Below are 27,350 nucleotides of genomic sequence, written 5' to 3'. Positions count from 1 at the left end.
CCATTTTCCATTCCCACCAGCCCCGTGTAGGGTTCGGAGTTCTCTACGTCCTCCCCAAACTTCTTACTGCCTGTATTTTGTCTTATAGCCATACCCTGATGAGTACAAAACATGACTTCATTATCATTTAGATTTGTATTTCCCCTGGCCCAGTGGTGTCGAGCAACTTTTCATGCACTCATTGACTATTTGTCTATTTGAGGAGAAATGCTATGCAGACCTTTTGCCCATTTTTTATTTTTGAGTTCTAAGAATTATGTTTTCTAACTCTAAGTCTCTTATCAGGGATATGATTTGCAAATATTTTATCCCCTTCCAATGGACTTTTAGCACATGGAGAATACAATCTAAATTCCATGCCCAGGCTGAGAGACCTCTCTGATTTTGCCTCATCCACCACCCCTCTGCCCCTCACTCTCCGCCCTCCTGTCCACTCTCCCTCTACAAGGCTCTTCATGCTGTTCCCTGAGATGGTCAAGTTTAACCTGGCTTCAGGGCTTCTGCAAGTGCTTGTTCCATCTGAGAGGCTCATTCCCTTACATCAGGACCCTGCTCAGATGTCACCTTCTCAGAAAGGCCTGGCCATTTAATCTGGAATATGACTTTTCTCCCTATCACTCTCTTCCCCTTATCCTGCTTCATTTTCCTACTGTCATGTATCGTTACCTGACACAGTATTACACACTTATGTGCCTATACTGTCTCCCCGGTAGAATCGCAGGTCCACGGGGCGGGCAGGAATGTTGTCTGTCTCATATGTCCCCATACCTTAAATGCAACAGGCAAGCCAGGCACATTGGGGGAAGTCCATAAATATTTAAAATATACCTAATGCTAGATATGAAATGCTTACTATGAGCCAAAACTCTGCAGAGCACTTCCAATAAAGTATCTCATATTAGAGGTGCCTGGATGGCTCAGTGGGTTAAAGCCTCTGCCTTCGGCTCAGGTCATGATCCCAGGGTCCTGGGATCCAGCCCCACATCGGGCTTTCTGCTCAGCAGGGAGCCCGCTTTTCCCTCTCTCTCTGCCTGCCTCTCTGCCTACTTGTCTCTATCAAATAAATAAATAAATAAATAAATAAATAAATCTTTTTTTAAAAAAGTATCTTATTTCATCCCTGTGACAACAGGACGCTATGGAGGTAGGTACGATTACAACTCCGTTCTTCTAACAGACGAGGGGGCCCCAAGTAAGACCATTTCAAGGATGGATCCCTGGTCTCACAGGCAGGAAGGGCAGAGCCAAGGTGAGACCCAGTCCTAGCCCCACTCATGTATTTATTTATTTATTTGAAAGAGAGAGAGAATGTGCATGAGAGGAGAGGGTCAGAGGGAGAAGCAGACCCCCTGCTGAGCAGGGAGCCTGATGTGGGACTCAATCCAGGGACTCCAGGATCACGACCTGAGCTGAAGGCAGTTGCTTAACCAACTGAGCCACCCGGGCACCCCTCCTGGCCCCACCCTGAAGTAGGCGAAGTCACTGTCCCTCCTTGCAGGGCCCTCATCTATGACACAAGAGGAGCCTCCCACCTTACAGAGTTTCCAAAAGGCGGCCCCAGGGCTCTGAGCTACAGTAACGATGACTGACGGTGGTGACGGCACTGACGCCGAGCGACCAGGGCTCTAACCAAATACAGTGACCTTGTCAGCTTGAACGGTTCCTGTGCGTCCTTACGCAGACACTGCTTTCCTTTACCGTGACTTGACTCACAGCGGGAAGAGCAGCCCGCTGTGGCCACTGAGGGTTTCAGAGGTATTCAGATAGAGTGCAAGAGGTTTCCTGACCGTTCACCAAGGGAAGGGGATGCTAGATAACATCTCGGACCTTCTACGACCTCAACAAGAGCCTGCTAGAAGGCTCTGAGAAAATGGGGCCCTCGTGGCCTGGGAGACCTCAGCCAGGACAGCTGTTGCTATGGGACAGGGTCAAGGTTCCTGCCGTCCAGCCTCACACACGAGAGGAGCTGAACAGGGCACAAGCTCCCCAGGACAGCACGAGATGTCGCGTTTGCTCAGGAGTATGCCGGCACACTGGAGGACCTGGAGAACGGGGGTCGGTCTACTCACCGGTATGGGTCTGCCTGTGTGTCTCCAGCGCATCCTCCTTCGAAAACTGGGCTCCACACTGGTCACAGACAAAGGCTTTGGCACCCGCTGAAAAGACAGGGGAGGCAGTCACCGTGAGAGTGATATTCTGCTTGTGTGGAAGCAGTCCTGGGCTCAAACTGTAGGTGGAAGCTGGGGGAGGGGGCTGGATACCTACGAAGATCCCGAGTCAGGCACGGCGGCTGGCCCTGGCAGCCAGCCTAGCCCTTCCTCCAGGACGTGGCCACCCACCCAAATGAGCTCCAGATGCCCCCATCCAGGGTCACCCAGAGAGAAGAGGGAACAAAATCAGAATAACCAACACAAGCAGAGTGGGGGTCCTAATGAGATGCCCCAAGAAGCAGCAGGATTCTGGGGGGCTGGCTCCATGGAGAGGAGTAAAGAATTAGACGGGGGGGATGGGCCCCGTTGCGTAGACTGTACCTTATGGGAAAGTAGGGATGGCAGACATACCTCTACTTGGACAGCCCCCAACTCAGTGCACCCAAAACCAGACTGTCTGCCCCCAACTACCCCCAGCCCCCGATCGCTTAAAATCCCCGAATGACTACCTGTGTCTTCAGAACGAAATCCAAACTCCTCACCGAGACTCACAAAGCCCTTCTGGACAAGCTAAGATGTGTGCTTTGTCTCCCGCCCCTCACTCTCGCTGCCCCGACTCCAGGCCCACTCAGCCGCTGGGGTTCCCCGAAGGGCCCAGGCTCTTCCCCACCGAGAGGCCTCTGCTCGTCCTTCTGCTCCTCCCGTGTCTGCCGCTCTCGCCCCTCATGCCCTCCCCACAGGCGGCACCATCCACGCACCGGCTTCCATGCCTCTGCCTGGCATGTGGGGGACGCAGCCTGTCCCTGTGCCCTCGGACGTTCCAGATCAAAGGCTCGCCACTGCACTCTCCGAAATGCCTGTGCACTTTCGCTGTCTCCTGCCACCCCGGAAGTTCTCCGAGGGCGGGAGTGTGCTGTCCCACGCTCAGTGGCATCAACCCGGCACCCAGTAGGAACCTGTTACTGTACCTACCTGTGGAACCGATACAATCAGTTCGGTGCGATTCAAACTGGCAAACTTTTTCTGAACCATTAAAAAGCAACAAGGCCATAGTGTCAAGACAAATAGGACTTTTTACCATTTGCTAAACAGTCTTTAAGGCTCTGATCAGTGATTTCATTCAGGGGGCACCTGTCTCAAGCCTCGGCCGATTTCATTCGAAATGTCTTCTAGATGCATCTCTTGCCATGCCTGTCGATTCTCACTGCCCCACCCAGGCCCTTGCTGGGTGGCCCCCAGACGGCTGATAGACCCAGGATGGCCACCCCCCCCCCCGCCAATGGCCAGATTCACCCAGTGCAGGCAGGTGCCTTGAAGGCTACTTGCTTCCTTCCTGATCCTTGCTCAAGAAGTTACATGGCTCCCAGTCTGCACTGATTCTAAGTTCCTCTCCGTGGCCATGAGGCCTGACCAGTGAGCCACCCAGCTCCACGGGGAGCCGTCTCCACCTACCCTGGAAGACACGGCTGGACCCGCCCCGAGTCTCTGCATGTGAGCACAGCTGGTCCCAGTCCTCTGACCCCTCCCACCCCACTGCATCCTAAAGACCTCGGGGTGCACGCATCAAGCACACCAGCTCTGTTCTGCCCTTTCCAGGACACCCTGCACATTGTTCCTTCCAACCCTGTGTTTTATGTTTGTATGAGTGGCAGAACTTTTTCTTAAAGATTTCATTCATTTATTTGACAGAGCGAGAGAGGGCACAAGACGGGGGGTGGGGGGCAGAGGGAGAGGGAGAAGCAGGCTCCCCGCTAAGCAGGGGGTCCAAGGCGGGATTCAATCCCAGGACCTTGAGCATCCAGGCGGCCCAAGGTAGAACTTCTTACACATATTCACAGCAAAAACCTAGTGCTGCTTTCCAACCATCTCAGATCTCCTGAGGCTCTACCAGACACCAGGCACGATGCGAAGTGTTTAAGGTGTACTGTTGTAGGTATACTTAAGATGTACTGTTGCCTTTGTTCCCATCAACCTTTGGAAGTACATACTGCTCTTATCCCCCTTTAGCAGACAAGAAACCCCAACCTCATAGAGGTTCAGTAGCTTGCCCAGTGTCACACAGTAGGTGACAGAAGTGGATTCAAACCCAGGAAGCCTGACTTCAGAGGCTTTGCTCTTAATTTCTGGGTATTTTGGCTTCCTTAGGGCTCCATCTGCAAAGTTGCTTCATGGATAAGAAGGTGAGGTATGGGCTTCCTTCCCCCAACTCAAGGAAATAAAATTCCAGTATGCCCCTTTACATCGAAGTTCTGCGTAAAATTCTAGCTGGAGAAATGGTTCCAGTATTATTTAAAAAAAAAAAAAAAAGTTTTAAGAACTATTCCTTAGAGTAACAACCCATACTATAAGGAAGAGAATTCAGAATACAACTGGTACCAGTATAGGCTGATATTAAACCGCAATAAACAGTTCTTGTTGGGGAAGGGTAAAAGATCCCAGAGCACATACAGAACGTCAGATTCTAGAACACTGACCTTGTCTAGATTCCAACTGACGAGCAAAATATACCCTTTCTAGGTGCTCAATAAATAGTACTTGACTGGCTGAATAAGTGAATGAAAAAGTGCCCTAGGAAAGATACAGAGTCACCTTTCCTTAAGAACTTTAAATATATATATTGCTGGTTGTAGTGGGTAGCTGGGGTTGAATTCTGCCTGGAGACGGGGAGGTCACGGACACCTTCAGGTGTCCCTTCAAGCTGCAGGGTGTGTCCTTGGATCAAGGACCTGTATGTGCCTTACATGGCTTCCAGAAAGGGCTTTTGAAGGAACTTGATGGCAAGACAGCCCTAATGTGTATTCATTCATGCAGGTGGCGGCCAGGACCCCTTTCCATTCACGTACACTGGAAAGGCAGCAAGTTCCTCAAAGAGCAGCATGGACCAGACGGGTGGACGAAGACACAGCCTTCCTGCCTGAGAAACCCTCCCCAGTCCCGAATCACTAGCCAGCAGTGATTTCCTGCCGACCTGTACGGGATCTGGCTTTGTCTGCATTTCTTTCTTTGGTTCTCACAGTTCTCATGGCTCCCTAAAGAAGACAGCAGCTGGGGAGGCCCGAGGAGGGCAGCGGGGGCCGGAGAGCCCCGTGGACTCCGCCTCACGCAGGAGCCCTGCAACCAGGTGGGGGCCTCCGTGTCGCCGCCTGAAAGGGATGTGGTGTGCAGGCTTCTTAGAAAACAGCCATCCACACGGCGACGGCAGCCTCTGTTTCAAGGACTGAGAAGCAGAGAGAAAGGAAGGAGGCCAGGTAGGAGACGAAAGGCCGGATGTGTGCCATCGGACAAGCTCAGATGAAGATAAAAACAGATCAGCACATGTGATCTCGCAAGGTTGCCGGCGTGGCCGGAGCCTGACCACAGCTGGTTGCCCTCCGCATCCTCCCCTCTCCCCGCCTGCCTTGCTGAAGTCACGACACTGAGCCGAGGCTGTGAAGTCCCGGGGCCTCTGTGCAGAGCCGGGTCCACCCGGACGGGTCAGATCTCCTATCACGCGCGGAGACCCCGGACGTTGGCTCCCATCACAGGCCCTGTTCATGAAGCCCTGGCACTCCCCTACCCCCACCGAGGCCCCCGCTCCCCAACTCCCCAGGGTGAGCCCAACAGCAAAGACAGACTGTTCCCGGGCCCAGGAGCCCAGCAAAGACAGGCAGAAACCCCCTCTTCCCAAGGAGGCATGTGCCTTTAAATTGTCTCTGTAATGGCTGGCTCAGAGGCAGAAATATTTGGCAGCCCTGAAATTAAAAGTGATAAATTTCCTCACCAAGCTTTGATCAATAATAGAGGCCTCATCTGTTAATCAATAAGACAGTCTCTGCCTGTTTGCTGTGCACATGTTGTTCACTGCTGCCTCCCCTATGATGTCAGGTCTGCATTCAAAGCAATTCAAGTGTGTATAAACCACATGGCTCTTCCCAAAATGCATTACAGTGACATCATGCAGGCCCTAATACATTTATAAAGCATCGGTGCGAGGCAGTGATGGAGGGAGGAAGCCGTTCGTGTCCGTCGAGCACAATGGGTGCACGGGGATCCATCAGCATTGACCCCCACGACATCTCTTGGAGCTTATCTCGGGAGTGGGGAGAAGACCAGGGCACAGCTCAGGGATGGCCATGCCTTGCCGTATCCTTCCCACACGCAGGGACGTTTTCTGGGTGTCCACTGAGCGCGTGCCCAAAGGCAGGTAACAATAAATGAACAAGAGGGACAGAATCCCTGCCCTCAGAGAGCTCACATTCTAGAAGGGAAGGCACATCTTTAAAAACCCAGTAAATAGGGTGCCTGAGTGGCTCAGTGGGTTAAGCTGCTGCCTTCGGCTCAGGTCATGATCTCAGGGTCCTGGGATCGAGTCCCACATCGGGCTCTCTGCTCGGCGGGGAGCCTGCTTCCCCCTCTCTCTCTGCCTCCCTCTCTGCCTACTTGTGATCTCTCTCTGTCAAATAAATAAAATCTTTTAAAAAAATACATTAAAAAAAAACCCAGTAAATATAAAGTAGGCGGGGCTCTGTGATAAAAAAGAAAAATAGATTAAGTGAAGGACAGAGAGGGTGAGGGGCTGCTCTTTTTTATGGGGTTGGCACGGAAATGCTCTCTGATGAGACGGTATCTGAGTAGGGACGCTGAAGGGAGAAGCACGCCCCTGTCTAAGGAAGCCCATTCCAGACAGAGGAGGAGGAGGAGGCCGGCGGGCTGGAATGAAGCCAGGGAGGAGAGATGCGGTCAGGGAGGGGATGGACGGCCGGGACCGAAATCAACACTCAAGGGGGAGAACAGCCGGAAGAGGGAGTGGGCTGGACCCTTGGCCATCCTCCCTCAAGATTACAGATCTGAGCAAACAGCACCCTCTAGAGTGGGGAACACCGGTTCCTGGGCCGGCCCCGCCACTCCCGGCCGCGGACACCACCATGACCCTCCTTCCTGAGCTGGGAAGTGGGATGTGCTGGGGTGAAGACGGAAGGGGAAGATGGATCTTGATGAACACGAGCCCCTCGTCAATCACCACGCACTCGGCAGATACACGCGCTCTCCGATGCTAGGGATACCTCAGGAGCGGGAAAGCACGCGTCAGAGCTCAGGATTTGGGTCCGATGTGTCAGAGTTCGAATCCCAGCCAGGTTAGTCATGAGTGGTGACCCTGCCCCGAGCACACTGCCTGATCTCAGTGGGTCTGTCACCCCCTCTGTAAAATGGGAATAAAAGTAAGTCCCTCAGAGGACGTGACATGGTGGGTAAAGGGCTCGGCCCTCTATCCGGGGGAGGGGGTGGGCAGATACCCACAGCCCACAAGGAGTAGCTACCATCACCACCAGTCAGGCTCAGGGTCACGATTCCTTGAAAGAACTTCTCCGTGCAAAGTATGATTGATTTTACTCAAGTTCAATGTACAGTTATTTGGAGGTCATTAATCTTGTGTAAAGTGAGGCTCACGTTTATAAAGACATATTTCACTATAATTTCTCTCTCTCTCTCTCTTACACCCACGCACACCCCTCATGCCTCTCGTTTAAAGGTGAGTGACTGTCTTGTTGAGGGGAGCAGGAAAATCTGTCAAAGGACCAGCATTGGCAGCTGCTCCCCAATCCAGGTCCGAAATCCTCCCTGGATGAGCCCGAGAAGACGCAGCCAGCATCCTGCTCAGCCAGGCTCTTCTGGGTCTTCCCGGGCAGGCAGACTAGAAGCTCTATGCGAGCAGGCGGGCTGGCCTCTGGTCTGTCCCCGCTCTTTCCCAGGGGCCAGCTCCCTCCCTGGCCTGCAGCTGTGGTCATGCTCACTCCAGAAACAAAGAAGCCCTCCGGCAGGTTCCAGGCCCACAACTGGCCTGGGAAGAGGGCAGTGGCCATTCAGGGCACTGCCAGGCTGTCCCCTAGGGGGTGGCAGAGTCCTTATTCTACAGACTCTGTGTTCTCTACTGGGCCTTCTGAAAACTCAAGGACGTGGTCTCAGCTGGCACTGAAGCAGTTTGGGGCAGAGAAAGGGTGGAAATGGGGCTGTCTGCTTCCTCTGGAGCATGGTCTCCCTCTGTTCCCCACCCAGCTGCCCAGCACTCGCATCCCTGCAAGAGAAAAAGCAACCCCTCCCTCAGTACACTCAGAAGCCTCCCCCTCAAGAGGCCTCCAACGGCCAGAGAGGACCCCAAATGGGCTGGCAGAAATCTGCTGAGCGACCCCTTGCTGCCAGCCCAGACCTAGAGTTTATCTGAGGTTCGGTGGTAAAGAGACGGACAGACAGACATCCTTGCCCTGCCAATCCTGGGTGATCCTGCAGAAAAGGCTCAGGGTGCCTCGTGAGCTACCCGGGGGGAGCAGGAGTGCTTGACTCTCTGAATCTCCCAGACTCCTACACTCTCCTATTCCTCTCTGCCTTCTGGATGCCTCCAGAAGGCCAGACAGGGGCTCTAGGAAGGAAGAGGGCCCCACACAGGTTGTGATGAGCTAGAAAGAAAGGAGGCAGCTACCACAGCCCTCAAGGAGGCTGGGGATGGTCTAAGGCTTCCATGTGTGTGTGTCGGGGTGGGGGGCCCTTTTGCTCTGTGCTAAGGATCACCCCAACTCACAGTAATCAGAGGAGTCCCAGGCCTGGAAACCCCTTTCAAAACCATTAAGTTTTCCCTAACCACCCAGCCTTCCAACAACAGAGCTGAAATCCAGCACAAACTCATCAGGCTCCCCGCAGCTGTCCCCCCTCCCAAGCCCCCTACACTCCCTTTGCCATCTCCCCTCTGCAAAGGGTGCAACCTTCCTCCCTACTTGCCCCCTCAACCAGAAACAGGGTGGGGGGTGGTCGCTGGCATCCAGGAAGGAGAGTAGCAGTGGCCAAACACAGTCAGAAGTAGACTGGTGCCTCTCTGAAGTAAATAAGGCAGAAGCCAATGAAAGAAAAAAAAAAAAAAAAAAAGCCAACTCCCTCCTTCTCCCACCCCCATGCTAATAAGAAGGCGGGGGTAGGGGGTGCTCTGAAAAAAACCCACTTCACATTTGCCAGCATCTCATGTGGAGTAGTGTGTGCTTTTTCTTTTAATTCCTTGAGATTTTAAAATAAACATCTTGAATGTTCTGATGAGATACGCATGCCTGCTTACATAAGGAAGTACAGAGTGTACCAAAACAGCAGACCCAAAAAAGCATAAGCTGTCAGAACAATGAGTACAGACACGGGGCATTTACAGCGGGCCGTGGTGTACACTTTTATTTACAGTACCTCTTATCAGACAGAGAACACCGGCTGCCGATCCCAAAGGCCAGCACTGCGTGTTCTTTCACTCAAGGAGATGTGTACTCCCCGAGAGGATCTGGAAGGCGGGCTCGTTGCCCGCTTGCTCTCTCTCTCTCCAGCTCGCTCTTTCTCCTGGATCAACACAACAACAGCTGATCCAGAACCAGAATCTCGGGGAGGGACACTCCTTCGGGGACGGGGGTGGGGGGAGTTGCGAGCAGATGCAGGCTGGACAGGAGACCGGCTCAGGGTACAGTTGGAGGAGAGTTTGAGCCTAGCCTACAAGGGAGTGGGGGCAGGGTACCCACGACAGGATGGGGGAGGGGGGCAGGGGGGCAGTGAATGAACTAAGGGTGCAGGCCCCAATCCAAGGGAGGACGGAGGAAGCCACCAGGGTCATCTCCAAGCCATGCCAATAGAGACAGGGACTAATAGGGGACTGCGAGTGGCAGGTTTTTGGACCTCTAGATGTCAGTTCCCCATCAATGACTTGCTAAGTGGCTGGACCTCTCACACGGGGCTCAGCATCTGCCCCGTCAAAGACCAGACTGTGCAATGGGTCAGAAGGAAAGGCTGAGGCGTCTGCAGTCTGAGAGAGCACTTCTTACCCCACCCGATAAACCTCATGCTGTCGGGAGGTCCCACGGTGCCCTGGTGTGCTTGGCTGTCACTGGGATCCTGGGTCTTCCTTGTCCCTTATGCCTGTAACTCACTCTCAGAGAGCCTTTGGAGCTCTCTTGGTCACCAGCTACAGCACCAGCAGGAACCCAGCCGGCTTAGAAACGCAGCCCCTGGCCACCAGTATAAACTCATGTGCTCGGTATACCAGACAGGTCAACAACCCTTGTTCCGGGGTCAAACAGATCAGGTTCAAGTCCTGGTTCTGTCATTCCTCGCTGGGCAAGTGAGTTCTCCTGTCCGGGCCTATCTTATAATTGGGCACAAAGCAGCTGCCTCCCAGGGCTGAGTGAGGACTCATTTAAACAGCATAGGTAACCAACCGCTCCAACAGCACACCTGGCGCACGCGAGGGACTCAATCAACGCAGCCCGACGTCAGCAGCATCACTGTCCCCACTGCCCTCCCCCACTGGTAAGGCCTGGGCCCGGGAAAGCAGCAAAGGCCTGCGACCCACATATCAGAACATTTGCAATATTCTCACCACCCAGCCAAAACACAGGGAACAAAAGAAGGGAGACAAGATGTCCACTCTGGACAAGTCCTCAGCAGATGTTCTCTGGGGGATGGAAGATAAAAGAAGCAGAAGACACGAACGACTGGGTACCTCCATGAAACCCCTCTACAAACCAACAATGTACACAGAGCCCCGGGCGGGGGGTGGGGGGAGCGGGGGAGGCTCCGTCAATGAAGTGTCTGTCTCTTGACTTTAGCTCAGATCATGATCTCGGGGTCGTGAGACGGAGCCCCATGTGGGGTTCCACCCCGGGCGTGGAGCCTACTTAAGATTCATGCTCTTCCTCTTCCCTCTGCCCCTCCCACCTAAAATAAAAAACAAAACAGACCAACAATGTACAAGTAAAGACAGGGCCCCAGTCGCTCTTCGCTGGGAGAAGGTCGAAGAAATGGCAGCTCTCCAGTCAGCTCTCAACACTCACGGCCAAGTTTTGACAGCACTATCAACCTCCTTCTAAAATGAGTGCAAGCCTATTTAAGGTGAATTATTTTAAATAAAATACAAGTGGGATAATTAATCTGTCACAACAAAAACAACAGCACGCAAATCTTCCCAGGGTCGAAGCAAGAGTATTGATTTGGGGGTTCGTCTTAGGGCTGCCTTTAACCCCTTTCTTCCCCAGGCAACTCCCATGACTGGCTAATCAAGGTATGGGGGGTAATCAAGGCAGTGACACAACCCCTTCTCTTGTTTGAGAACGTCAGGCCCCACTCTGGATGGACTAGACATCCAGACACGCTGGGCCAACTCAGACGTCCACCCGAGGTGAAGTCCCCAGCAGCTGGTGGCCAGACCCAGCAACAGAATTCTCCTCACTGGTGACAGGGTCCTGGGGCCAATTTTGTAGACTCCCTTTCCTCCTTGAAATGGTGGGATTAACGCTCCCATGTCCACCCTCCATGAAACACTAGCCCACAGCAGGTGCATGAATAGTTACTATGATTCTGGGCTAGCTTCATGTCATCAAGCTGTTGGGCTCTAGGGGGTCAGCCTCTGGTCTGAGCCTTCTGGAACTCCAGTCCCTAAGATTCCAGCCCCAGGGTTCCTGGAGGGAGACCCACCTGCGACAAACACCCGAGAGAGAGGAGACCGAGCATTCCCTGAAACTCTTGCACACAAGGTGTTCAGCTTCTGGGGAGGACAGCGGGGCACCGAGAGGGGAGGCCAGTGGAGAGCGAGCTTGAGGAGAGCTCGCCTGAAACACCATCGAGAGGAAAGGACTCAGAGTCCCAACTGTCCCTGCCTGCGCTCTGTAGCCTTGGGTCAGCCACTTCATCTCTTCATCTGTAAGTGACAAGTTTTAAATTGGGACATGTCTCAGGGTCAAGAGAAGATGGACGGGTGTTGCGTGAGAAGTAGCTGGAGGCACATGGCAGAGACCGCTCTCCATGGCTATAAAAGGGAGCTCCTGTGCTTACAACCCTTGGCAATGGGAAGGTGCTGGCTAACCCGAGCCGGGATTGGCTTCTCTGGTTCAGACAGGGGATTCCTTCTCAAGGAAATACCTTGCTCCATCAGGCAGGCAGCGTGGAACAGACAGTCCAGACACTGGGAGAATCATTAGCCAGACAGAGCAGGGCCAAGCCAATGAGGCCAAAGGGAAGACTGAGCCTGGGGTTCCAGGGGACATCTAGGCTCTCAGGGACTTGCAGCTTTTTGTTTAAGAAAGATAACTCTGCAGTCTTGGCATCTGAAGGAGACTAGGTAGAAAGGTCATTGGAGATTTCTGCCATGATTTTATGGGATCTCCCCTCAACCTTTGGATACCAACAATTGGTTTCTCCTGTGGACCCTACTAGGGCCTTCTCAGGTGAGAGGTTCAGAGTGGAAAGAAGGGTTTCTATGGGCATCTAGCAGATTCAAAACTCTGTCCATTACCCAAACCCCTGGCTTCCTCCCTCAACCTCAATGACCCTGCTCCTTTCTGCGGAAGCACCCTTAGAGTCCTCTGTCACAGGCCTTCCCCCCGAAATCTGGCCTGGTGGCCCCGCCCCAGCACCCCTCCCCAGGGTGTGAGATTCGTGAGCCTGTCTGGACAATGGAGAGAAGCAAAACCAGGCTGCTCCATGGGCAAAGGCCAAGATCCAAACCCTGCTTGCCAGAAGTTCGAGCTGAGGTCAGCTACCACCCAGTCCCCCAACATCCCCTAGCACTCCCTCCAATTAAATTCCCACTTATTTTCAGAGGGAAGGCAGCCTTCCCCAGCCCTGACTGCATCCTGGTCCTGCCTCTCACCTCTGGGAGCCGCAGTGTCCTCATGGGCCCAGGAGCCCCTGACAGCTGCTCCCGCCCTACAAGTGTACAAATCCAGGGGTTCCGTTCACTAAGCAGTGGGGCCACAGGTGTTGGGAGGTCTCCAGGCAGTGACCATGAAGGCGCCTAGCAACAGAACGGCCTTCAGGCAACGGCCCCCCAACCCTTCCCATCCAGGGGTGCAAGGGGTCCTGCAAGGACCGCCCTCCATGCGGAGCAGCAGGGTTCTACTACCATCCCGACAGTGGGAACAAGAATACAAATGGCAAAATCTACTGAATGTTATGAAGTAAGCACCGTCCTAACAGCTTAACGTGCCACGTACCAGTCAATTCTCCCATCAGTTCTAACCTTATCCCCATCCTGAAGATGCGAACGTGGAAGTTTGAAAATCTTGGTTCACTTAGCCAAGGTTTCATAGCTAGTGTGCATCAAAGAAACAGAAACGAAATCGGGGTGGCAGCACGGAGAGCCCACCAAATAGAGGCCTTTGATGCTATCAGAGGTTAAAGAATAAAACGCTCCTACTCAGGGAGGCAGAAAAAGGCCCCAAAGGCAGCGTGCTCAAGTCCTCGGCCGTCCTCCACACTCTGGCGCCGGTGGGTCTTCCCCACACGCTCCCAGGCCATCCCCCCCGCCCCCCCCCCCCCCCCCCCCCCCCCCCCCCCCCCCCCCCCCCCCGGCAAATGCTCTTCTCTGAGCACTTTCTCTGTCAAGAACAACTTCCTGGTGCCCAGGTGTGACAGCAGTGCCCATCAGAGTCTAGACTGGGAACCAGGGGCTCCAGGCTCTACATCCAGCTCTGCTGGGCACAGTGGTATATTCTAGCATCCTGATTTCCTCGGCCACCATTTCTGCATCTGAAAAATATCCCCTCAGAACCACCTGGCAGTAGCAGGAGAGGAATGAGGTTGAGGACAAGAGAACGTGCAGGGCTTTACAGAAGAAAAGGTACAGCCGATCCTCCGGGCTGACTTACAATAAAACCCCAGTTAGGAACAGCCCTCCATGGGGCGCCTGGGTGGCCCAGTCAGTGAAGCGTCTGCCTTCAGCTCAGGTCATGACCATAAGGTCCTGGGATCAAGCCCCGCATCGGGCTCTCTGCTCAATGGGGAATCTGCTTCTCCCTTTTTTTTCCTCCCTCTGCCTCTCTCCCTGCTCGTGCTCCCTCTCTCTCTCTCTCAAATACATAAATAAAATCATTTAAAAAAAAAAAGAAGAAGAAGAAGTCTCTCTCTGCAACCTCCATGGCTAACTCCCCTCCTTGACATTCTCCTTTTGATTTCTAAGCAAGCAAGATATTCTATCATGAAAAACAGTCAGTTGATGGGGCATGGGGGTGGTTCAATCAGTTAAGGGTCTGACTCTTGATTTCAGCTCAGGTCCTGATCTCAGGGTTGGGAGATCGAGCCCTGAGTTCGGCTCCACACTCAGTAGGGAGTCTGCTGATGATTCTCTCTCTTTCTCTGCCCCTCCCCCACTTGCATGTGCTCACTCTCTCTCTTTCAAAATAAATAAAATTTTAAAAAAATCAATTGTTTCCAAAGTAGAAAAATAGATTCTCACACTGATCGACGATAGCAAACACATTCTTTCAGAGGCTGAAACAGACAAGGTTTCCCTGGTTGACCTTCACTTAACCAAAAAGTCTCTTTATTCCCCCTTTCTGGGCAGCCTTGCTAATTGAGGCTTTATAGAACAGATGCTCACTCTTGGCTTCGAGGGTCTCTTCCCTTCACCCCTCCCTCCCCATGCCGCATGTGCCCCTTATAACCTGCCCTTTATTCACTGCCCAAATTGGACCCCTTCCCCCCAAGAAGGGCACACAAATCCAACTCGTTTGGGACTAAATATGTAAATCTTGGGCTGAGGTGGCCATCCTGGACTGCAGAGTTGCCAGCTGCTGTAAATTCATACACACACACACACACACACACACACACACACACACACGCCAAGGCAGAAACCACCAATCCACAGCTTCTACTGTTCCTCTCTTCCTGATGACAGCTGGGAAAGAGGCCCGTCACCTGGCTCGCCCGTCACAACACCCACCGCCCCATCTCAGACCGAGCCCGGGGGGACTGCCACCCGCCCTCCCCCTTCCACAGGCCCCTTGGTGGCACGTCGCGGCTGCCAGTCTCTCCAGGCCTGCTGTGGCTTTCAGAAAACAGAGCATTTCTATTTTTAGCCCATCTCAGCCTAATAATACCCCCCAACACCCATTCAGCTTAATCACTTTATTGAGGACAAGAAGCAGGCTCTCCAGCCCGGGCGCTTCTGATGTTAGGAAGTAGTAAAATGTTCAAACTGGTTAAAAATGACACTCACTGGCTTGCCTTTGGTGTTTCTGAGACCTTAATTGAGGCCCAGGCTATGGATCTAAGGAACCTTGCAGGCTTCAGAGTCTTTCCTTCTTACCCCCTGCACCATAATTGAGGTGTTACATTACAGCTCCAGCACTGACATTTTCAGGCTCAAAATTCAGAAGCCTGGAGACTCCACACTTTTTGAAACAGAAACATGGCCGGTCACCCTCTAATGCCCCTTCTTAGCATGAATCACCCCCCACCACCGCCCAAAACAACAAAACGCAACTCGCCTCTTGTGGCTGACCTCGTGCAGAGCTGGGGGAGATGACCCTCCCCCGTGTTAGGCGTTATTAAAGCGAATCTGACAACTAAAATGACATCGAGTTGCTGCTTGAAAACAGGAAGGTTTGTTTGGTGTAATTAGAGGACCTGAGAATTTGGTGTGTGCAGAAAATAGACTGTTGGCAGCTCTTTCGCACGCACCTTTGAGACCGTGACTTCCAAAGGTTTGGGGTGACATTCACGAGCGTGCGATCTGTGCCTTGCGAACCAGGGGCTGGGGGTGACGAGAGCAGCCTGGAAAAGGAATGAAAACGCCCTGGTCTCAGAGGTGAAGACCAGCAGCATCAGGGGCCAGCCAGCCTGGGTTTACAGCCCAACACTGCCTCCTTTTTGCAGGGCGATCTTGGGAGAGTGAAGTCAGTTTCCTCCACATCCCGTGGAATCCTAACAGCCCCAGCCTCAGTGGGGGCTTGTGGGGATCGAGCAAGGTCGTGAAGTGCCTGGCAGGATAATCTGGCACCTGACGGCCCTCAGTCCACATGAGCTGTCCGGGTTACCGTCACTCTGTCGTGGGCACCTTCTAGGTTTAGTCCTTGTCTCTGCAGCCTTGCGTGCGCACACACACACAGGCGCGCGCACACACACACACACACACACACACACAGAGTCTGACGCTAGAAGGGCTAATCACCAGCTGGTTGCATGCCATCTCAGGGTGTCTGTAGACACGAGGTCAAGAGCACCACGGACTCAAAGCGTCTGATGGGATCTGTCCCAAGCAGGAGCTTTGAGGGGCTGGATGACCTCTCGGGTCCCCCACCAGCCGGCTCCCAGGCCTGCGAGCTTACTGGGAGAGGCTCCTCTGCCTTCCCAGCCAGCCCCTCCCTCCTCCCATCCTCTCTTCCTCCCCTTCGCGGGCAAGGTGCTCAGATCCCCTTTATAAACTTCTTGCTCTTCGGAAGGCAGAGGCGGGATGCCTCATTAACTTCCCTAGCTAATTTTACAGTTTAACCAAATACCACATTCCGGCCTTGATGCAGCCGGCCTCTGCCTGCGACCAGCTTTTATGGCTGTGCGATGGAGGAAGGAGGTGGTCCAGGCCAGGGACGGGGCCGAGGCTCGAAAACTAATGTGGGAGATGAAGAACAGGAGGGTCGTGCGTGTGTGTGTGCGCGCGCGTGCATGTGCATGCACATGTGTGTGTGCGTGCACATGCGTGTGTGTGCGTGTGCGTGTGCGTGTGTGTGTGTGTGTGTGTGGCTAGTCTGCATATGCTCCAGAGCAGAATTCTAGGCTGTTCAGGGCTGAGAGTAACAGAAGAAAGCCACACAAGGCCCTTAGTGTCAGAAAGACAGAGTCCTCTGGTGACAGTGACGCGGCCTACCTCCCCACCTCTACCCCCCGGGGGCCAGGGGGTAGAGGATCTGGGTGCCGTCCTCTAAGGGGCATGACTGAGGGCTGACGAGCAGCGGGCCAGAGGTTCAGCAGGCCTACCCAGATGACACGTTCAGCTTGGCCAGGCCTCAGCATCCCCACCAAAGGGCACTGAGAGACCCCTCCCGGCCCACTGCGCCCAGGACTTGTGGATGGCAGGTTCGGGCTCCTGAGGGAAGTTCTGGTGGAGAGGCAGGTGTGCTGGGAGCGCAGCACGGGTAAGAAAGTCCTACCATAAAGAATCCTCTGCAGGGGGTGGGGGGTGCCTGGGTGGCACTGGTTAAGTGTCCGACTCTTGATTTTAAGCTCAGGTCATGACCAGGCACGGAGGCTGCTTAGGATTCTCTCTCTCCCTTTGCCTCTCCCTACCCTCTACCCCATGCACGCATGCTCACTAAAAAAAAAAAAAAAAAAAAAAAAAAAACCTCTGGGATAAGAAAGACCCCGTCCATACACCCAGGAGCTGCACTGGTCCCACTTACTCAGGCTCACACCCCATCCACCCACAACACAAACCCTGAGAGGGAGGGAGGGAGAGAAGGTACAACTGGGGCCTTCTTGCCTGTGTTCAGGTCTTGCTCTCAACACGTAGGTCACTGATAAAGACACTGGCCAGGACTCTCCCTGCTCCCTGGCCAGCTCTCCCCGGACTGCCAGAACCCACATCTGTCCCTCGTCTTCTCTGAACATCTGACTCCGGACCCCCCAAACCTCAGTCAATGCAAAACTGACCCAGCAGGGCTCTCCCAGATGTACGGGGCTGTTCCCATCGGGCCCCAACAAAGGGACCATGAGATCTGGGCCAGTCAGCCCCTGAGGGACCGCAGCCTCCCGAAAGATCTGGTCTCCGGGCCTCTGTCTATCCTCGGCTCATGTTAATGAAGGCAGTGGAGGAAGACTCCAGCAAATCGAAAGTTTCAGGGCGTTCTCTCCTTACCTGGAGTACCTTGTTACTGAAAATGACTGTGGCCTTGCATAAAATTACTCCGACAAAATGCTCATTGCAGCTGCCGATGAGCTCCTGGTGCTCAATTAGCTCGTAATAGTGCGCGAGAGAGCTGCCGGGGCTTAATCCGACTGCCCCAGAAGACTTCTTATCCCAACTACCTAATGGAAAGTTTAGAACTCCTTTTTTTTTTTCTTTTCCCTTTCCCTGGCAAGTGAAAGAATTCCAATCAAAATGGGACAGTTGGGGCACCTGGGTGGCTCAGTGGGTTAAGCCGCTGCCTTCAGCTCAGGTCAGGATCTCAGGGTCCTGGGATCGAGCCCCGCATCGGGCTCTCTGCTCAGCAGGGAGCCTGCTTCCCTTCCTCTCTCTCTGCCTGCCTCTCTGCCTGCTTGTGATCTCTGTCTGTCAAATAAATAAATAAAATCTTTTTAAAAAAATAAAATAAAATAAAATATTTTTTAAGAAAATGGGACAGTTGGGGGAAGGAGAAGGAGGGAGCATGTTAACTTGGCGGGGGCAGTCTAGAAGAGACCTCTTTGTCGATTGAATCCTAAAGAGGGTCCACATAAAGGAGCATGGCAGAACAGAGCATCCACCTCTCTCTCTCCCACTGCCTTCCCACCTATGGGGACAGCTCCTGTCCCGTTCAAGAAAAGCACACGGTAGGCCAGGACGCTGGGCCCCGTGTCCCTTCACATCCCTCCAGGGCAGCCAAGCCCCTGGCCTCATCCCTACCAAATCACAGCCCTTGAGGCTATGTGTCCTCAACCTGGGCTTCCAGGAGCCCTGGGCGGGGGGGGGTCCTCTCCTCTTGTGTGAGAAATACAGAATACTCTGGATCTGTGTCCCATCTGACCCTTACTTGTGCATGTGTGTGTGTTCTGTGCAGGCCTCAGCACGGCAGGCCCACCCGCCGTGCTAGCGTCTCATTTTTAATGCAAGGTTTCTCAACCTGCAGCTCAAGGACAGTCGTAGCATCCTTAGAACTCTGAGGATTCTCAAATACAAGAAAGAGGCTCTAGATCTCCTCAGCCGTCCCCCTCAACTGCTGTGTATAGAGGAGGAGGAAGAGGAGGAGAAGGCAGAGGTGTCTGTCTGGTTGGTTCTGATTCACAGAAGCTCCTGCTTCATCTTGTCCACCAAAGCAGGCCCCTCACCTACCACAAAGCACCATCTGGACACTGCAGCAGGAAATAAAAATCCGCCTCTCCCGAAGCCATTCCTCATCGCCCTGGTCCTGGGGAGTCCCTCCCTCCCCTCCACTGTGGCACTGACTTTCCCCCTTGTGGGGACAGTGAGCACACCCAGCCCTGCTGACGGTTCGCATCATGTTCTCAGCCAGGCCCATAGACCCTTGCGGGTAGGGACCCCGGCGGCAGCCCCTCTGTTCTGCAGTGGTTTGCCAGTCACTGGCCCTCAGTGGGTAATTGCTAAGAGATGAATCCATTCATGACTTCCCCCCAAAAGAAAGCCACATGTAGTGACCCAGAACACTTAGAGGGGTTTCCTCTAACTGCCCAGCCTTTGGCATCTGGTTCCCATTTGGTTGATGTTTCCGTCCCCAGAGAAGGCTCCAGCGTCCACAGTGTGGCCTGGGGAAGATAAGGTTGTTGAAGAACAGAGAGAACGAGCTTCATGTCAAGTGGTTCAGTCTCCCTGGACAGAATCCAAAAGGTCAGAGAGGCCACCACCTCCCTGACTCCAGGACCCTGAGCATCTGAGAAGCTAGTGACAACCCAAGGCATCAGAGCCCCCACATTTCTGGGATGCAGCAGCAGCCGGCTGACCCTTTCAGTACTGACTCAGCACCGCAGAGGGCCTCCCCCCACAATCACAGCACCCAGCTGGGTCGCCGTGCAGGAGGAACCCAAGGCAGCTCTCGGGTCCTGTTCCCTCTTCTCTGCGTGGGATGGTGCTGGGAACGTGATATGACCAAGTTCTCGCCTGGTTGGGAGGGCCATACACTCACTCCCGGGGGCCACTAGCGATGCTCCCAGAATGACCCAATCCCAGCCCCGTAAGGCAATGGGGAAGAATAATGGTCACAGTGGCAGTTCAGCTCACCATGTGACTCCAGCAGAGCAGAAAGGGCTCATATGCCACCCACCTGCTCTGACGGCCCAGGTACAAGGCCCCGAGCAGAAGCCCCAGCCACAGCATCCCCCCTAAGGGCAGGGCCTCACCGGCTCTCCCTGTCTCAGCCTCCCAGGCTCTGAGACACTGCTTATCCCCACAAATAGAAAAGCGAGCACTGGAACAGGTACAGCAGTGTGGTGTGCTAGAAAAGCAAGGGGAGGGGGGCAGACAGCTCTGGCTCCAAATCCAGCTCTGCCACATCCTAGCCGTCTGACCTTAACGCAAGTGACTTCAACTCTTGAAGCCTTCCTGTCCGCCCCTACAAAATGGAATCAGCCTCTCGATACTCCAGAGTCAATGTAGGATATCTGAGCTCGGACACACAGAGCGCCAAGTACTGTGCCTGAAACACAGCAGGCCTTCGGGAAAGTGCCTTTCTCTCCTTCCCTTGTCCCTACCGTCCATCCTGAGCCATTCACTTATTCAACAGATCTCTCCTGAGAGCCTGCGAGTTGTCTGACCATGGGGAGGCAATAGAGCCTGCGGCCAGTAAGGCTTGCCTCCATCCTGGTCTGGTCATCCAGACTGCTGCATCCCAGGCCTGGCAGGAAGGAGGAGGGAGTTTCGGAGCAATTTCGTCCCAGACAGCCAACCACGCCCTCACCCACTCCCCCCACCCCCGTTAGTTTATTCCAAAAATGAGTTACAACCACCGTGCAGCTTGCTCTGCTAGGTAGAAAGGGGGATGTGGAAATAAATCACAGGTTCTGAAGAAGCTCAGAGTCTAGCAGGCAAAAAAGGACAAGCAAATAAATAGCTATGACACAAAGAAGGTGACAGGTGCCATAAGAAGGGGTAGATAAATGGCTCCGAGCAATCAGATGGGGGGTGGCCTCTTGTCCTACCCAGACAGACACATGCTATGGCTGCACTGGCTGCCTTTAAAAGACAAGAGAAAAAGGAGCACTCACCGGCTGGCACCATTCCTAGCACGGGAAGCAGGCAGGAGCTATTTAAAAGGACTAGAGGCAGGTTAGAGCCTCTTCTGGCAATTTCCAAAACTTGAGCTTCCTCGAGCTGGCTGGGTAGCTGGACCGAACTAGCCCTGTCCAAATCCTATAGATCTTAAAATAATTAATAATAATAATGATAATAATAACTTAGCTGGTGCCAGGATGGTAAAAGAACCTCGCCATTCAAAGGAAGGGTCTGCACGGGGTGGAAGGTGAGGCTGGCGGGGGAGAGAGGAGCAGGGGATGGGGCAGAAAGGGAAACGCCCCCCAATATGGATCAGGACAACCGGCGAAGAAATTTATGCATTGTAGTTGCTTTACTACCTAATTAATTCAGTAATTTCAAAAACAATTTTATTTATGTTCCATTTACCACATCAAAAGTAAAAAAAAAAAAAATCCTACTGATGCTAAAATAATACCTCAAGGCATCTATTTTTAATCAGTTAAAAAAAGGGGGGGGTTAAAAAAAAAAAAAAAAAAACAGTCCTGGTTTCTATACAATCTCTCCCGGGCAGACCACCAGCCCTCAGAGAGGGAGAAAGAGAGAGAGAGAGAACACAGCCAAGCCCTCTCTGAGAGCCTTCCTGGCTGCTCAAAACCGAGCTTGTCAAAAAAAACAAATCCATAATGGCCCGAGGCTCCTCTCCAATCTATTTTCTGCTCAGCTGGTTTTAAATGAAGTTATTATGAGTCATTAAAACACCCGCAAGCCAGTGGAAGTCAGCCAATTACAATTTTAAATTTAGCCCGTTCTCTGCCCCATTCTCTTGTTTTCTTCCTCTGCCCACAGAATGCTGCTGCTGGTACTTCTTCCCTCCCTTCCTTTACCCAAAGTGGAAGAGACAGTTATGAAAATGCAGAGTAGTGCACGGCAGGCAGAATCATTCACATGAAACTCAAATTATTAAATTACAAAAATGCAAAGCGGCAGCCCCCTCCAAAGTCGACCCATGTCTCTCACTGGCCCACTGGATTCCTCAGAAACTCCAGACCCGGATCTAGAGGGCACAGGGCTCGTTTTTGAAAAATGAAAATGTTCTTCAGTGGGGTCCTGTTGAGAAACACGTCCGTCTGTCACACGGCGTCGACGTGCTCGGGGCCGAACCCACGAGAGGGACACACGCCACCAACATTCAAGAATTCATAACAAACAATGAAGTTCAAATTCGGAGGTAACGCAGGCTTTGCAATCAAGCATGAATGTCGGTAGAAGTCACTAGATATGATGAGCTCATTTAGTTTTTAAATCTGCAAGGTAATGGTCTGTGCGGGGCCATTACAGCAGAGGAACAATTTTGAGTATTTCATGTAAACGCTTCTTCTCAATCTCTCTTTTCTCCCAAACACACGCACGTGCACGCACACATGTTCATACACTCACATACATAAATCCCCCTCATTTCTGGGAACCTGACTGCAGCTTCTGCAGCTTCTCTGCACCCTCCAAGGAGTCAGTGGTGTCCTTCCCAAAGAACTGTTCATCCTACTTTCTCCATGGACCCTAAGGAACTGAGGAGTCTGGAAGCTCCAAGGAAGACACTCCCAGACCTTAATGTCTACTTCCATCAGCCCAGCGTTCCTCCCGAATCACACAGGCACGCACGTGCACGTGCGCGCGTGCGCACACACACGTGCGTATGCCCCCATGTGCCCCAAAAGAGAACCAGCGCTCTGCCCCAGGCTGACACCCTTCGACTGCCCAGGGAGGCAGGAGAACCAAAGTCACAGACCCGAGCAGGTGCGGCCTCTAAGAAAAGGGTGGCTGTCCTGTCATTTCATGGCCAGTCCCTAAAGGCCAGTGTGCAGGCCAGGATGCTACCGTGTGCCTTGATCTCCCCAGCGGCGCTGTGTGCGTGGGACATTCTGTCTGGCCCCACCTGCCAGCCTCATTGAGAAGAGAACATGAAATCCTCAGAACGTGAAGTCTGGGCCCCCTGGGACCAGAGGCCGCTTACCCAAGGCAGGAGGATCTGTCCTGACCCCCGTGGGAATGCAAATGTGAGGCCTGTGACCACGGCTGCCACTTTGGCGGGGGGGAGAGTCCCCAGGATGGAGCTGATGTCACCCTCCTTGGCCTTGGCTTTGACTCTCCCTACTCTGCTGCTCCCACTCTGGGGCCTTCCACCAGCAGCTCCTCGCAGCCGCTCTAAGCAGCCGGTCCTCCCTGAAGGAGCGCCCGCTTCAGCAGCACGTTTGTACCCCAGGCCCTCCCTGGCACCGCCAGCCTGTTCCCCGTGGCGGGTCCTCACACCTCCAATCCCTCACCTTCTGACAGACGGTTCCCCAAATTGTGCAAGCCGCAGGCCCCACCAAACCGAGAGCTGCCCCCGAAACACCAACACGTCGCATTACTCACCGAATTTTCACCGAGAGCCCTCGGAGGGCGACGCACGACGCCAGGTCAGTGGTGTGTGAGGATGCCCGGGGGCGCTGACCCCAGGGGCCTGGGACAAACCACCATCAGCATGGCGCCAGCAGCAGTGTCCAATATGGACCTTGCAAAACCAAACCCCGCTCTCCCAGTGGCCCCTGCCCAGCTCGACTCGAGAAAACATCCAGGGACCCAGGGGGAGCAGAAGCGAAGCCAGGAAGCCCCATGCTGCTCCCTGAGAGGCCAGGGCAGAGCACACAAGGTTCCAGGCTCTGCGAGGACTCACTTAGGGGTCGTCCCCGGGCCCTGCCTGGTGGGACATTTTGTTCCCCAGCCCAACCCCACCCAACTGCCAAGCTACGATGCTTTGAGGAGTGAGAGAGGGAGAGATAGACCAGCGACGATGCATGGAGACAAAGACAGATGAAGACCTGAGAAGGAACACAGGAAACACAGAGGAGCAGCAGGACGGGGCTGGGGCCAAGACAGACGTCAGGACAGGGACAAAGAAACGGTGTGAGAGGAGACTGGGGGACAAGTGAGAAGGGAAGAGAGGCCCGCCAAAGCGCAGCCTCCTGCCACCACGGACAGCCCAGAAGAGGGCGCTCAAAGGCCCGCCGGGGAGCGGTGCCGCTGGAATGGCCAGACCCCACCAAGTAGCCCCCCGGCCCAGGGACTGGAGGGCCAGGGGTGACGGCCACAGCGGAGAGCACGGACTGAACGCCCACGAAGCCCGGCGGGGGGCACGTCTGGGAAGCAAAAGGTGTGGACCTTGGGGGTGGGCCCCACACCAACATCCTCCCCCACCTACAACCCCAGAATCTAATCACCCTCAGACCAAAGCAAGGGCCAGTGAAACAGCTCAGAGCTTAGGAAGGACGGAAGGAGCAGGGGAGAGATCAGGAGAGAGGAGAACAAACAGGAGACAGACAAGGAACCGCCCCCCCACCACCTCTCTAGGGCCATTCCCTTCCCCCAGGGGACTATCACCGCCCAGACTCACTGCCAACATCACAGGGTGGTGGGAGAGGGCGTGTGGCCGAGAAACCACCCTATTCTGGAGGCCGTAAACATCAGAGACAGAGAAACACCAGAGACAGAGAAACACACACACACACACACACACACACACAGAGGTTATTACATAATTTCCACTTTCTTTCCTCCACCCTTAAAGTAATGTTCTATCTGACAGGCTCCTCTCTGAGGGGGGAAAAATGACAAATCCAATCCAAAATTCAACAGCCTGTGTTCTGTTCGGAGAGCACACAGTGTACTGTACAGCCCATAAAACTCCAAACAGCCTCCAGACACTGCTGCAATCGTCCTCCATCAAAACACTTTGTCTTGCATACAAAAATAAGATACAGCGCTGAACGGAATACAAAATCAGCCCATTACAGTACAGGGAGACTGCTACTTAGCAACCAGGGGGCTCTAAAGCCTCGGTGCTCTACAGGAAGCAAAATCTGTCGAGCCTGTTGGGCAAATGATAAACATTAGCAGTATTAAAAAACACAAAAGCCATGTAAATGGATAGACATAATGTGAAAGCGAATTTATAGAATAAATTGGGTCGGGGGACTTGGGTGCAGGGGGAGAGGCTGGGATTCAGAGGGGTAGAGGCAACGAGCTTCCCCAACCCCTGCTAAGGCACCATATGGAGAGAGAGACATGTGTATTTGGTGGGGAGGGATATGCGAACCCCTTTTCACACAGGGGCTGTAGGTGCGGGGCGGGAGGCAGGGGAGGGGGTGAGACGTGGTAGAACACTGTTTAATACAATGACCTGCAATGAACTTTGCCAGCTTCCTCTGTGGGGCTGGCCCGACTGGCCGTCTTCAGGGCTGGGAAGCTGGGCCACGCGCACCCAGCAGCACCGAGGCGGGCAAATGTGGGGTTTTACCTGCCTTGAGGGGGGGGCACCACACCCAGGGCTATCACAGGACCTGTCACTTGATGTAAACACAACCCTCCGCCAAAAATAAATAAATAAATAAAAAGTTTAAAACAACAACAACGACGACCCAGACAACGAAACCAAAAGCACCCCATCTGGGCTGGAAAAATCAGTATATTTCATCAGGTAAAGGGGAAAAATACTCTGGCTGTGAATCAGCAGCAGGGTTTCGGATCCCAGCCAAAACAGGAGCTAAAAAGCAAAACCATATTCTTCTGGTCTCCATTTAGGCTCCCGAGGCAGAAAGCGAGAAGGGGCGGGGGTGGGGGGGGTGGTGAGGAAGGGGGCAGAGGGGGGAAGAAATGTATTTTTCATCAGCCAGTGTATAATTTATAAACAGCATTAAACAGTTTTTGTTTTCTTTTTCCTCTCTCCCGTGGATGGGCTTGGACAGCAGTCAAGCCTGCATTAATTTCTGCTTTGGGTACAGTGTGTTCTTGGAGGCACATCTGCAGGCGATCATAAACTCTCTGGAATGCTGGCAGAACATCCAGGCCTGCCGGCAGGCCAGTGACGACACCACTCTGGGAAAAAGTTCGGGAAGCGGGCCAAATTCAGGGCAGGGAGGGGGAGAGACAGACCAAGAGCACAGTGTTCAAGAGCGCGCGGGGAAAGTGGCTACTTTTCCCCTCTTCCCCTCTGTCTGCACCCCAACATCCACGCAGATCGCAGATCGTGGGCCCCCGAGCCACTCCCAGCGGCCCCTCCCTGTGCTCTGAACCCATCCCCCCCGCACAGTGCCTGCCTCTGCAAGGCGTGTTGAGGGAGATAAGGGGCCTTGGGAAGTTTCTTCTGGGTCATCTGTTTTAGCCCGATGGCGAGGCGCGAACTTGAAGAACGGACAGGGACATTCGCCGAGAGCAGGCAGAGAGGACATGAACCTGCCCCATCTTAGGCTCAGAGGTGCCAGCAGCAAGCGGCGGGTCCTGAGAGGCCCCCGTTAAACCCAAGATGCCTCTCCCGTCAGCTTGAGGACCATGCCTCACCGCCACAGGGAACTGACCAGCTGCAATGCCTCCCTGTCTTTGGGAAGAAAGACCCTGAACCCCAAAGCTAAGTGTTCTAAAAAAGAAGAAAAAGGAACAAGTACAATCCGTAGATCTTTGATGTCTCATAATTTCTTTCCCTTCCACGGGATCAGGACAGGAGAAAGCTCAAGAGAACCAATCTGGTTTCTGGCCCTAACCCCGCCAGGCCTTTTCCTGTCAGATGGGATGACCCAGGCCCCCGATGATAGGCCCTGGCCACCCTGTGCTGTTGCTAGAATCCGAAAATCCATCAGCCAAACACCATATTCCTTCCCAGTGGCTCTAAGAGGGGGAAGAGACTGGTGCTTTCTCAAGAGCCATGGCTCACAACACCCGGAGAAAGGCAGGAGGGTTGAGTACAGGGGACTGATCGCTGGCAGGACTGGACTCCCAAAGGAAGGCCACCCTTAACCGTGGCTGGAGGTATGGGCCTATCTGCCCTCCAACCATGCCCCAAGATCATCAGGCACACTGCTTCTCCAAGAGGGTCTGAGAAATCCTACGCTCCAGGTTAGTGTACATCAAAAACCCCACAGTCCTTTCTTTCCAAGAAAAAAATAAAATAAAAAACCAAGTGTCACTCTGTCATTTAATCCTTTAGTGGTTCTCCAGTGTTGCAGGTAAATGCAGAATATTTTGGTATTCAAGGCCTCCACAATCCTGCCTCATCCCGCTGTTTCCAAAGCTTGCCTTCTAGAAGGGACACCCTCCCCGTGTGAGTTCCTCCTAGAATTCTCTTCTGGTGCTTTGTGCACACAAATGTCTTTGACCATGACCTTATAACCAAGTATCTCTCCTACTGGATGGTCATAAGTTCCTTGAGGGCAGGGATGTTGTAAGCTCTCTCCAGTGCTAAATACACAGAACCTGAAGTCCACTCAGCACTTGGTAAATGTCCACTGGCTGCAAAAATGAATAAGACTCCCAGAAAAGGGGCAGGCCATGGAAACACGGGAATCTCTAAATAGCATGTGGTCAAGTCAAAAACAGGGGCAAGCCGTTCTGGGTTTGCTCGCTTCTAATCCAGCAGCACTGGCGCCAAGCTGTGGGAGATCCTACCTAATGGGAAACCTTACACCAGCAAATCCCAGAACTAACCCGAGCCACCGCCT

The 27,350-nt window shown here is 53.5% G+C and overlaps 1 protein-coding gene across 3 annotated transcripts in view; it reads right to left on the bottom strand.

The window, feature by feature from the left end:
* ZBTB16 (zinc finger and BTB domain containing 16) overlaps nt 1-27,350 on the bottom strand; it is a 182,927-nt gene that overhangs the window by 57,963 nt on the left and 97,614 nt on the right. For all 3 annotated transcript variants that reach the window (XM_032360465.1, XM_032360466.1, XM_032360467.1), the window contains exon 4: nt 2,070-2,156. In XM_032360465.1, coding sequence (XP_032216356.1) covers nt 2,070-2,156 — 87 coding nt within the window. The remainder of the gene's footprint in view (nt 1-2,069; nt 2,157-27,350) is intronic.

The sequence above is a fragment of the Mustela erminea genome, chromosome 9 (assembly GCF_009829155.1).
Source record: "Mustela erminea isolate mMusErm1 chromosome 9, mMusErm1.Pri, whole genome shotgun sequence".
In the NCBI taxonomy this organism is placed as follows: domain Eukaryota; kingdom Metazoa; phylum Chordata; class Mammalia; order Carnivora; family Mustelidae; genus Mustela; species Mustela erminea.
The sequence above is the reverse complement of the archived record's forward strand: the minus strand, read 5'-3'. Positions and strand labels throughout refer to the sequence as shown.